General features: G+C 33.6%; 1 protein-coding gene across 5 annotated transcripts in view; it reads left to right on the top strand.

Moving 5' to 3' along the window:
* Positions 1 to 10,264, top strand: part of ARL6 (ADP ribosylation factor like GTPase 6) — a 47,225-nt gene extending 36,961 nt beyond the window's left edge. For all 5 annotated transcript variants that reach the window (XM_003358869.4, XM_013990169.2, XM_021070699.1 and 2 more), the window contains 3 exons: positions 1,736 to 1,865; positions 5,863 to 5,918; positions 9,542 to 10,264. In XM_003358869.4, the coding sequence (XP_003358917.1) occupies positions 1,736 to 1,865; positions 5,863 to 5,918; positions 9,542 to 9,567 (212 nt within the window). In that variant the 3' untranslated portion in view covers positions 9,568 to 10,264. The remainder of the gene's footprint in view (positions 1 to 1,735; positions 1,866 to 5,862; positions 5,919 to 9,541) is intronic.

Below are 12,626 nucleotides of genomic sequence, written 5' to 3'. Positions count from 1 at the left end.
CTGCTTTGTTTGATGTTAGTGTAGCTTTCCTGTACTTAAACATGTTCATGATATATCTTGCCAGCATTTTACTTTCAACTTGTTTGTGTCTTTATGTTCAAGGTTTGTAAAGATCATATAGAAATGTCTTGCTTTTTTCTCTGCTCCAGGATAAGTTCCAGCTGGACTAAATATTTAAATATAAAAATTACACCACTGCAGCGGCAGAAGCAACTGTGGAAGAATTTTTAAAATAATTTCAGCTGCAGGAGGAGGCCTTTCTAACTATTGTACAAAACTCAGAATCCTATTTTTTTAAAAAATGGTTGACAAATATTAAAAAATTTTGAATGGCAGATCAAAGCATGAGTAGTCAAGAGCAAGTGACAAGCAAGGAAAAATATTTGCAATTCATATCATAGCTAAAGGATTTATTTTCTTGCTACTTAAAGCATCCCTATGCATCAATAAGTAAATAAAAACTTGAGAAATGGGGAAAATATATAACAGGATAGTTCAGAAGCAAGGTAAATATAAACATCTTTCAAATATATAGAAAGGTTCATGATCTTTCTCAAAACAAGTCAACACATTTTGATAGTACTTTTGATTCATCACCCTTAACAGAAAAGATTGAAGTTTGATAACATTCTCTAGGCACTGGCAGTGGGAACACTCATTTTTATACATTGTTGTTGAAATTAAATTAATACAAGTTTTGAGGGAAGGCAGTTAAGTAATCACTATCTTTCAAATAGAAATTTACATATCCATTGACCCAGCAATTCTACTTCTCAAATTTATCATATAGACATACTAGCCCATGTATAAATTTCCCTATATACAGGTTTATTCTTAATAGCATTTTTATAGTTACAAATATTGGCAACAAAACAAATATATCTCAATCGAGTACAGGTTAAATAAATTATAGCACATAGTACTAAAAGATAGGACATTCACAACTAATGAAATAATGAAGGAACTGTTTACTGATATGGGAGAATCTCCAGGCTATCAAATTTAGTGAAAAGCAAAAGGTATAATATAGTGCAAATACTCTGCTATTTGTGTAAATAATAATATATAGTAATTGTTTGCAAATATGTAAAATATTTCCAAAAAGATGCCAATAAACATGATTTGGGTTCCCTAATTCTAGGGAGGACAGGTGGAAGGCCGAGAACAGAGCTGGGAGAGAGATTCTTTTGCTGCGTACAATTCTGTGTCTTTTGAATTTTGAACTATTTAAATGTAATATATATTCAAAACAGTGAAAAATGTTTCCCAGATTGTAACAACATAAGAACATCTTGTTAAAGTATCTAGCTTGTTACTTATAACATTATGACTAAAATCTAAAATCAGAATCCAGTTGCTCCTCCTTCTATTTGTTTTTGAAGTTTGCCTCCTTTGTGTTTGTAGTGAAAGTTATACAAAACGTTTGACTTTTTTGTAGGTGCTATTCAGTAACTATTTAATGAGCACCCCTACACACACTCCCACCTCATTCTTCTTTGTTTTCAAGTTCCAATCAGAGTGCAGATAATCGTAGGAAGATGTATTTTTTTTTTTTTTTTTTTTTTTTTACTTAAATACATGCCTGACCAGATATGTCTTTAAATGTTCATGTCTGTCTGTGTGATATGGAAAGAAGTGATTGGAAGACAATTTTAGTGGATTTCAGTTTTAAGGATTTGGTATAAAATATCCCCAAAAGCTCAAAGTGTGATGATAGTCTTATTTTCTCTTTTAGATATTAAGCACCGCCGAATACCAATCTTATTCTTTGCGAACAAAATGGATCTAAGAGATGCAGTGACATCTGTAAAAGTGTCTCAATTGCTGTGTTTAGAGAACATCAAAGATAAACCATGGCATATTTGGTAAAGTATTATGTTTATTTTTCATTTTATCATTCTGAAAAAAATCTCTAAACTTCCAAGGTTTTTTTTTTTTTCCTTCCCCCAAGCTCATTTTGTAAGTGACATAGCATGGTATGGTGTAAGGTAAGGGTTTTGTTTTATAGAATTCTGGCTTTGCAGGTATTCATTAATATATTTACTGTTAAAACTTTTCAAATCTTTTCAGGAGTAGAAAAATAAAAACTGAATCAGCCAATCATAATCTCATTTCAAGGCTTATACTTGTTACTCCCTTTGAATTATTCTTTAAAATAATTGTCCTGCTTGCTATTGTACTTCCTTCAGGAAAGAAACTTCTCTTGTTAACTCTCTGAAATATACTTTACCCCCATCTCTTGTTTTTTCCTTACCTTGCTTTATTTTTCTATTGCCATATGGCCTTTTCTTTTTTTTCTTTTTTGTTTTATAGCCTGTCTTCCTACACCAATGCATTAGTACCATAGTGCTGGAATTTTGTTGATCTTGTTCACCCTGTAATCCCCAGCATACTAAAAGTACCTGCTACTAAGTAGATACACAATAAATATTTGTTTATGTAAATAAATAAGAGTATAAAAATTAATCTTATTTGGGCATACTAATAAGGTTTAATTCTTAAATAATCAGTGTCTGAAATTATTATATGTCTATTTGAAAAGGAGTTTCTTACTAATAAAATATACTCCAGTGTGCCTTTCTACCAAAATATTCCAACAAGGATAACCAGAGTTATATTCTGATAACATTTTAATGCTTACCACTTATATTAAATTAAACTTCCTTCTATCCACCTATGTACCTCCTCCTGTGGAAGATATTCTTCTCTTGCCATTTTTCCCCCTTTTAAAAGAAAAAAAAAATCCATGGAGAAAGGCTGAGCACAGAGGCAAAGAAATCTAGGAAGCAAGAAAGTGGTAGAGCCCAGAAAAGAATTTTTAAGAGCTAACCTTGGTGCTGAAAGAGTAATGATATAGAGAAGAGCTTGAGAAAGCCCTTGAAACTTTTCAGTACCCAAGCCCTCATATCTCAAGTAAAACACTCTTTACTTTCAAAATCAAAGAAAAAGTCAAGGTTTACTAAATGATACTTGTGTTGGAATTTGAGAGTTTTGTGGTATTTAGTTTAAAAAAAAAAAGAGGAGGGATTTGAGGTAGAGAAATACCTGAGGTAGAACTTCTATATTTATCTAAATCATAGTTGGATTGATAACATCTAACGTAGAGTAATTTTTAATTTTTGCATAATTGTTGTATCTGCTGTGGTAGACAATACAACATTCAAAACATGGGTCGAATAAAAGATGCAGTACTGCTTTTAATTTTGAAATAGAAATTAATTTTGCAAATGGAAAAATCGCACTTAAAATTATTAGCAATTGAATTTTAACAGATTTGTTTCATTGTAACATCCAAATACTTTTAATGAGCCAAAAAAAGTAATATCTGATACTATAAGGATATGGACTATTATATTGCCAGTTTCTATATTTTCTGTATAACTTCTAGAGAATGCCAAATTTTTCTTTTAAAGTTGTCTAAAATTTTGGCTTCTTAATTCAAACTGGACGTCTTACTGAGTTCCAGTTAGTGTTTCATTTGAGTCTATTTCTGTTAAATTTTTGTAGTATTTTTGGTAGTATTTTTAAAACATTATAAAATTAAAACTAGAAAAGAAGGATAAATGTAGATAAAGATTAAAGGGATATAGAGATAAAATATTGCAATTCTTTTGCCTTAGGTACAAATAAATTAGAGCAATAAAGAGATCATAGAGAAGCATAGTCTAGAAAAATTAAAGGAAAACTTTTTGGTTTATTTTTGAGTATTGTTCTAAAAATCAGTCAATTCTGATTTTCAAGGTCTGATTGTGTATTATTGTCCTTCCCATATGTTCTTTGACTCAGTCCCTGGTGTGATATATGTATGTATTTGCTTATTTACTACTATCTTGTTAGGGAGACAGAGAATAAAACAAGTAAATAGATGTATAAAGTATCAGTTGGGAAGACGAAGAAAAATAATGCAGGATAATAAGAGAAAGAATAATAAGATGTAGTCCTTCTCTGAGATGTAATTAAAGTCAGGGAGTAATTCACACAGAGGTTTGGAGGTATAACTTTCCAGAGAGAGAGGCTAGCCAGAAAGTGAAAAGGCTCTTGGGTGAGAATGTGCCTTTTGTGTTCTAGGAACTGCAAGAAGTCCATGTTGGCTGGAACATAGAGATCTAGGGGGAAACTGTAGGAGATTAGGCCACTGGGAAACAATCAGGAGCCATGTCACATAAGGCCTTGTAGGAGATGGTGAAGACTTTGGCTTTTATTCCAATTACAGATCTGATGACTTATATGAAAGGTAGAATTTAAATATTTGGGAATTATAGGAAAAGATATAGGATTTTTACCAGGGTAGTGATACCTCTACCAAAGGAAAATGATTTCTTCATGGTATTACTTGTTTGGGACTGTAGTTTTATTTTGGACTACAAGTTAGTGGTAAAATCAGTACATTGATCTTTCTTGATTTAAGTATATCAATTACTGATGTTTTTCCCTTAATATTAGGTAATCAGTAGTTTGCTGTGAATAGTTGTATATCTCATGCTATTTGTTTCTGTCTTCCTATTTTTAAAGTAATTCTATGGTAAGTTATATTCTTAGTCTAACAGTAATTCCTTGGAAGTAATTTCTGTTTAGAATCAGATTAACTCCTTTATAATAATTTAGGATATTTTAAAATCATACTTTAGCACACTAAAAGGAACACTAATCATTCAGGAAATGAAATTATGTGTGCTGCAATTATACGGTTATATGAAAGGAAATGACTAAATCAGTAACATGTTTTAAGAAACTATCAGTCTGAGTCTTTGGAAGATTATTTGATATTCTAAAAACCCTCTGCATTTTCTTATTTTAATGTATATAACTTAATTATGATTATTTATAAAATGTCACAACAAGGACCTAGGATTTCTCTCTTAAGAATGGAAAGACAGGAGTTCCCCTTGTGGCGCAGTGGTTAATGAATCCGACAAGGAACCATGAGGCTGCGGGTTCGATCCCTGGCCTTGCTCGGTGGGTTAAGGATCCAGTGTTGCCGTGAGCTGTGGTGTAGGTCGCAGACGTGGCTCGGATCCTGAGTTGCTGTGGCTCTTGTGTAGGCCGGCGGCTGCAGCTCCAATTCGACCCCTAGCCTGGGAATCTCCATATGCCACGGGAGCAGCCCCAGAAAAGGCAAAAAGACAAATAAATAAATAAATAAATAAATAAATAAATAAAATCTATTAAAAAAAGAATGGAAAGACAAAGACCCTATTTTCAGTGTTTTATTTACATATCTCAAATATTTAGTACTCAGTCTGAAACCAGCGGTAATATACCCCACTTTACAGATGCTGAAACTGAAGGTAGAAAAGTTAAATAACCTCTCTAGGTTTCTGAAGCCATTAAATATAAAACTATGGTTGAAATCCACTGGGATTTTTTTAGCCTGCAGTTTAATTTACCAAAGTTAAAATTATAGGTTTTTGCCCTTTAGATATCAAATGTCATTTCAAATAGTCACTTCATCTTATGGCTAAATTACAACCTAAGTAATTTCTAATAAATGAATGCTATGTATTTAATGAGTCATTGAGGCTGGGAAGAGTAGGATGGTGTACTCTATAAAACTTTTCTACTACTGGGATAAAAACTCAAAAGTATACATACATTTCATTAATGTCGGTCTGAGTAATATTCCTGGAATATTAACTTTTTAGTGATCCCTTCTCCAAATGTCTATATAAATTGTGAATAATTTTCTAATGTCCTGCTCCTGAGCACTCAGACTTTTATAGCCTGTATGTATATTCAGTTTCAGTGTTTAACCAGTTTTGCTCAGTGTTACTAGAATATATTAATTTTCCATATGGCAAAATTGTAATTATTTATTCCTGTATTTAATGATGTAATAGATATTTTTTATGGATTTTATTTCAGTGCTAGTGATGCCATAAAAGGAGAAGGACTGCAAGAAGGTGTAGACTGGCTTCAAGGTACATCACAAAATGCTGTTTCCCTTTCCATTCACATTTTCTTTCCTTTTTTACATTTTATTTTTATTATATCACTGCCTTTTCTCCTCTTCTTTCCATTTATTTCTGCTATCAGAAAAAACAATACAGTAAGTATCTAATACCTTGCTCCATTTACTTCAATTACATTTTTATAAAGAATTTATTTAAATAAAATGCTTACATCAATATACATGACAGCTCCGAGAAATAATTTTAATTTATGGCAACAGAATTCTATCAGATTTAGTAAAAGAAGCGCATTTGAAGTTTGGGACAAATTTTAGACCTTACTTTTAATAACTGAAAATAAATCTTCATGGCCTGTAACTTTTAAGAATCATGCTGTACACCATATGCAACTCCATTTATATGTGGCATGTTTACACAACTTTCAGCACTCAAATTTAGTATTATATATACTGGTATTCTACTAATACTTTGTATACCACAGTTCTGTTTGTTCTTCATCAAAATAGCTATCATAGGTTGGTATGGACTTATTATACCTGGGAAAAAATTTTGATACATCATTTTCCCTAAGATTACATTGTCTTCTAGACACAGGAATGGCTTGAAGCACAGTGACCCACACAGAGCAATAAAATGTAAATATGAATGAAACCAAGTTCTGTAGGTCCTTCATGTTATAGCACCCTGAAGGTCAAGCAAAAAAAAATTTTCATTTGTGAGCAGAACAACTGAGGATGATTTCTATTAGGAATCGATTAGGAATCTCCCTGAATCTATTAGGCATCTCCCTGTCCTGAACAAGGATGAATAAGAGATTATAAATTCTAATTATAGTCTTGTAGCTATAAATTTAATTTCTTCTACACTAACCTTTTAATTATAGTTATATGTGATTTTTTTCTCTTCTCTATGATATGGTAGATCTAACAGTAGCCTGCTTGCCCATACATAAAAAGACATAATATTTTAAGTTGGAAGTAATAAATATACATCTAATAAATATTTCTGTGTGTTATTAGTAAAATATGATGTTTTAGTTAACTGCACAGACTGTTATATTTCTTTCTCTTTTGTGTTTGTGTAGTCATAATGACAGTTACCATTAATTACAAAGAACGTTCTAGTCGTATTTTGTAGTTAAGTAAAACCTAATTGAGAACCCCTAGTGATTATAAGAAAAACTAGTGGGATTTTTCTCTCAACATACCAACTTAGTTTCTTATACCGTGGTGAAGAAGTGATTAAAGTGACCATTTTATGGGACTGACTCTTAACATAAAACAGATAGGTCACAAAGGAACATTCCAGAGAAGTCACCAGAAGCATATTCTCACCCTTTGTTTCTTATTTTATAAAGTGTTTATTGTTGTTCACAGTGGAGATAACAGCATGGATGGAAACCCCACTGTTGCTCAAATAAAGTAATTTAAAGTACAGAACTTACTGAAAATAGGTTGATGATCATCTGGATTTTAAATTGTAGCTCCCGTTTTAATTTTTTTTTTTTAATTTTGTCTGTAACAATAAGGCCACTAGGTGTCACTAACAACCCAACATCACAGTGTCACTTGCCAACTCTGGTCCTTCCCTAACTGTGTGTCTGACTTTTCTGACCCCATTATCTTTACATCTTACCCTCAAGTATTTGTAGGAAGAATACATTATTGGAAATATTTTTGTGCCCTTGTGTTATATTATTTTATGTAAGCTTTATGACCATTCTCTGCAAGGTAAGTGGTAGTCTCCCCATTTTATGTAGGCAGCATAGAATAGTAGTAAAAAGTATTTGGGCTTTTGAGGCTAATATTAGTGTTACTATTCTACTACTTATTAGTTTACCTCTCCTATTATCTTATAATTTTCTCAGTAAAATTTAAAAATAAAATTAAAAAATTGCTGTCTAGATTAAATGAAACACTTTATTAAAGTGCTTAGTATAAGAAAGCACTCAAGTGCTAAATTTACCCGAGAGTTCCCATTGTCGCTCACTGAGTTGAACCCAACTAATATCCATGATAATGCGTGTTCAATTCCTGGGTTTGCTTAGTGGGTTAAAGGTTCTGGCATTGCCAGTGAGCTGTGGTATAAGTCACAGATGCGGCTCGGATCTGGCATTGCTATGGTTGTGGTGTAGGCTGGCAGCTGCCGCTCTGATTCAGCACCTAGCCTGGAAACTTCCATTTGCCGCAGGTGTGGCCCTAAAAAGAAAGAAAGAAATGGATAACTCAATAAAAAGATAAAATAGAGACAGTGTCTCAGAAGAAAAAAAGACAAACAATGAGAAATTGTAAAGAAAACATAACAAAGTAAGGAGTTTTAGGAGGCCCAATATTCAAATTAATAAGAATTTCTGGAAGAGATAACAAAGAAAATAGAGGGGAGAAATTCATCTGTTAAATCATCAAACAGTATTTTCCAGAACTGAATGATGAGTTTTTAGTTGCAAGGCCCCTTGAGAGCCCAATAAAGTGGATGAAAATATCCCCACACCAAGGTGCATCATTATTAAATTCAACACTGACGACAACAGAAGTTTTCTGAGACAATAAGAGGTTTCATCTAAAGGATGAGGAAACAAAGTAGCATCAGACTTCTCACTGCCAACATTTGGCAGCCCAGAAAAGTCTAAGGAGAAAATAATATTCTTGGACAATATCAGTATGTTGTGACTGTAGAATTAAGAAATCTTTAGCCATGTAAAGTCTCAAGAGTTCACTTTCTGTACCTTTTACCAAGGTAGCCAGTGAGAGGTGTATTTGTCAAAAACTAAGGAATAAATGAAGAAGAGAAAAATAAGGGACCATGAGATAGGAAGACGTGCACAAGAGAGTGGGGAAGGAATTCCCAGGATGATAATGAAAATCCTAGAATGATAAAAGATCTCATATGAAAATAACTGGGCAAGTGTTGAGAAAAACTAATTCACAGTGAAGAGTTTTGCACAAGACTCTAAGGGAGAATTCTTCAGGAAAGTGAAATCAGTTGTGCAATATGCTTCTTAATAAGAAAGGTTGAAACTGTGAGTAGTGGAATTGCATTAATGTTAAGTACCTTAAAAAAAGACAAACAAGGCAGGATTGGGAGAAAGCATAGTTATTAACTTCAGGGAAAGTAAACAGCAGTAGAAGAAAGGAAAAGGACCTATCACTTGCCCCAGCTAAGAAGAGAATTTACATATTCATCATATTAATGACTATATTACTGTGTTAGGAAAATGAGATACTGGAAGCATCATGAGGGTGGCAGAAGAACAGTGTACAAATGTGAGAACTGAAGCTTCATGTTACACTGAAGGAACGGATATTTCAAGAAGTTATAACAAAAGGATATTATTTAGAGATACAGTGGTAATCACCTAAAAGGGAGTTGAAAGCAGTTGCCTATGAAAGAAGAAAGAGGAGGTGAGGCAAGGGACTGCTGCTTTTTCATACAAGCCTTGAAGAACTAGATGACTCTAACTAGGTGCATGTACAATGACAAAAATTGAAACTAGTATGAATTATGCTTTAAAAAAAAAAAACAGGTATATGCATAGGTTTCTACCATGTTCTTACAGATTTATCTTGGATTACATTAGAAAATAGATTTGCTGTGTTGAAACTGATAACTTTTTGTTTGGTTTTTATTATCAGATCAGATCCAGGCTGTGAAGACATGAAAACATAGCTTTTGGAAATTGCAACAATTTTCAATTCAAGGAATATGTCTTAAGGCAAACTGAATGCTTTAAATTTTTTTAAAGATATTTGTACTTCTAAAAATACTTTATAATCTTCTGCTTGCATGTATGGACTCTGAGGTTTTTAGAACATGGAACTTCAGGTATGCTAAGCTGGCCATTAATTATATGAACACTAAATCTTTCCTCAGAAGGGCTCCCTTCCCAGAATTATCAACTTCTTGGTAAAGGTCTACATTTGATTGTATTAGAATGTTTAAATTCAGAGTTATCGCAATATCTCATCATGATTTATGATATCTTTTATTTTTTGTCTTCTAAAAATTTAGTTTATGATGTGACTTTGTAGTCATGATTGTGCTTGTGAAAAGAACTTTAAATATTTATAAAGGACTGTGGGTAATTAATATATGTTAAAGTTTTATAATTATATGTCACCATCAATAAAACAAAATCAATCAGCTAGTGGGATTGGTATGTCAAAAAGAATAATGCTGTTTGTTAATATGGTATTTGGTGTTTTGTTGTCAAACATTTGTAAATTATCTGAGACCAAGTTAAGCAGAATTTACTTATCTCGTAAATATGTATGAAACATCTCTTCTCCTCTACTAGTTAGACGTTGTCCTAGGCAGTGGTAAATAAAATGTATTCCTTATCAGAGAATTTAAATTTAGTAAAGGAAAATTTGAGAATTTTTTATACATGGTATCTAATTTTATTTCATTGGCTGATTTAAAACATTGCATCTTCAAATGAACCTATATACAAAACAAAAACAGACTCACAGACATAGAGAACAGACTTGTGGTCGCCAAGGGGTAGGGGGAGAGAGTGGGATGGACTGGAAATTTGGAGTTACTAGACGCAAACTGTTAGAATGGATAAGCAGTGAGGTCCTACTGTATCGCACAGGGAACAATATCCAGTCTCCTGGGATAGACCATGCTGAAAGATAATATAAGAAAGGGAATGTATGTATATGTATATATGGCTGGGTCACTTTGCTGTACTGCAGAAACTGGCACAACATGGTATATAAACTGAACTTTAATTAAAAAATTTTTAAAGGAGAAAAACGTATTGCATCTTTTTTTTTTTTTTTATTTTCCCACTGTACAGCAAGGGGGTCAGGTTATCCTTAGATGTATACATTGCAGTTACAGTTTTTTCCCCCACCCTTTCTTCTGTTGCAACATGAGTATCTAGACATAGTTCTCAATGCTATTCAGCAGGATCTCCTTGTAAATCTATTCTAAGTTGTGTCTGATAAGCCCAAGCTCCCGATCCCTCCCACTCCCTCCCCCTCCCATCAGGCAACCACAAGTCTCTTCTCCAAGTCCATGATTTTCTTTTCTGAGGAGATGTTCATTTGTGCTGGATATTAGATTCCAGTTATAAGTGATATCATATGGATTTGTCTTTGTCTTTCTGGCTCATTTCACTCAGGATGAGATTCTCTAGTTCCATCCATGTTGCTGCAAATGGCATTATGTCATCCTTTTTTATGGCTGAGTAGTATTCCATTGTGTATATATACCACATCTTCCGAATCCAATCATCTGTCGATGGACATTTGGGTTGTTTCCATGTCCTGGCTCTTGTGAATAGTGCTGCAATGAACATGCGGGTGCACGTGTCTCTTTTAAGTAGAACTTTGTCCGGATAGATGCCCAAGAGTGGGATTGCGGGGTCATATGGAAGTTCTATGTATAGATTTCTAAGGTATCTCCAAACTGTTCTCCATAGTGGCTGTACCAGTTGACATTCCCACCAGCAGTGCAGGAGGTTCCCTTTTCTCCACAGCCCCTCCAGCACTTGTTATTTGTGGATTTATTAATGATGGCCATTCTGACTGGTGTGAGGTGGTATCTCATGGTAGTTTTGATTTGCATTTCTCTTATAATCAGCGATGTTGAGCATTTTTTCATGTGTTTGTTGGCCATCTGTATATCTTCTTTGGAGAAATGTCTATTCAGGTCTTTTGCCCATTTTTCCATTGATTGATTGGTTTTTTGGCTGTTGAGTTGTATAAGTTGCTTATATATTCTAGAGATTAAGCCCTTGTCAGTTGCATCATTTGAAACTGTTTTCTCCCATTCTGTAAGTTGTCTTTTTGTTTTCTTTTGGGTTTCCTTTGCTGTGCAAAAGCTTTTCAGTTTGATGAGGTCCCATGGGTTTATTTTTGCTCTAATTTCTCTTGCTTTGGGAGACTGACCTGAGAAAATATTCATGATGTTGATGTCAGAGAGTGTTTTGCCTATGTTTTCTTCTAGGAGTTTGATGGTGTCCTGTCGTATATTTAAGTCTTTCAGCCATTTGGAGTTTATTTTTGTGCATGGTGTGAGGGTGTGTTCTAGTTTCATTGCTTTGCATGCAGCTGTCCAGGTTTCCCAGCAATGCTTGCTGAATAGACTTTCCTTTTCCCATTTTATGTTCTTGCCTCCCTTGTCAAAGATTAATTGACCATAGGTGTCAGGGTTTATTTCCGGATTCTCTATTCTGTTCCATTGGTCTGTCTGTCTGTTTTGATACCAGTACCACACTGTTTTGATGACTGTGGCTTTGTAGTATTTCTTGAAGTCTGGGAGAGTGATGCCTCCTGCTTGGTTTTTGTTTCTCAGGATTGCTTTGGCGATTCTGGGTCTTTTGTTGTTCCATATAAATGTTTGGATTGTTTGTTCTAGTTGTGTGAAAAATGTCCTGGGTCATTTGATAGGGATTGCATTGAATCTGTCGATTGCTTTGGGTAGGATGGCCATTTTTACAATATTGATTTTTCCAATCCAGGAACATGGAATATCTTTCCATTTCTTTACATCTTCTTTGATTTCTTTGATTAAGGTTTTATAGTTCTCGGCATATAGGTCCTTTACCTCTTTGGTCAGGTGTATTCCCAGGTATTTGATTTTGTGAGGTACAATTTTAAAAGGTATCATTTTTTTGTATTCCTTTTCTAATGTTTCATTGCTGGTATACAGAAATGCAACTGACTTCTGAATGTTAATCTTATATCCTGCCACTTTGCTGAATTTATT

The sequence above is a fragment of the Sus scrofa genome, chromosome 13 (assembly GCF_000003025.6).
Source record: "Sus scrofa isolate TJ Tabasco breed Duroc chromosome 13, Sscrofa11.1, whole genome shotgun sequence".
NCBI classification, from domain to species: domain Eukaryota; kingdom Metazoa; phylum Chordata; class Mammalia; order Artiodactyla; family Suidae; genus Sus; species Sus scrofa.
This window is presented reverse-complemented; position numbering and strand designations above follow the sequence as displayed.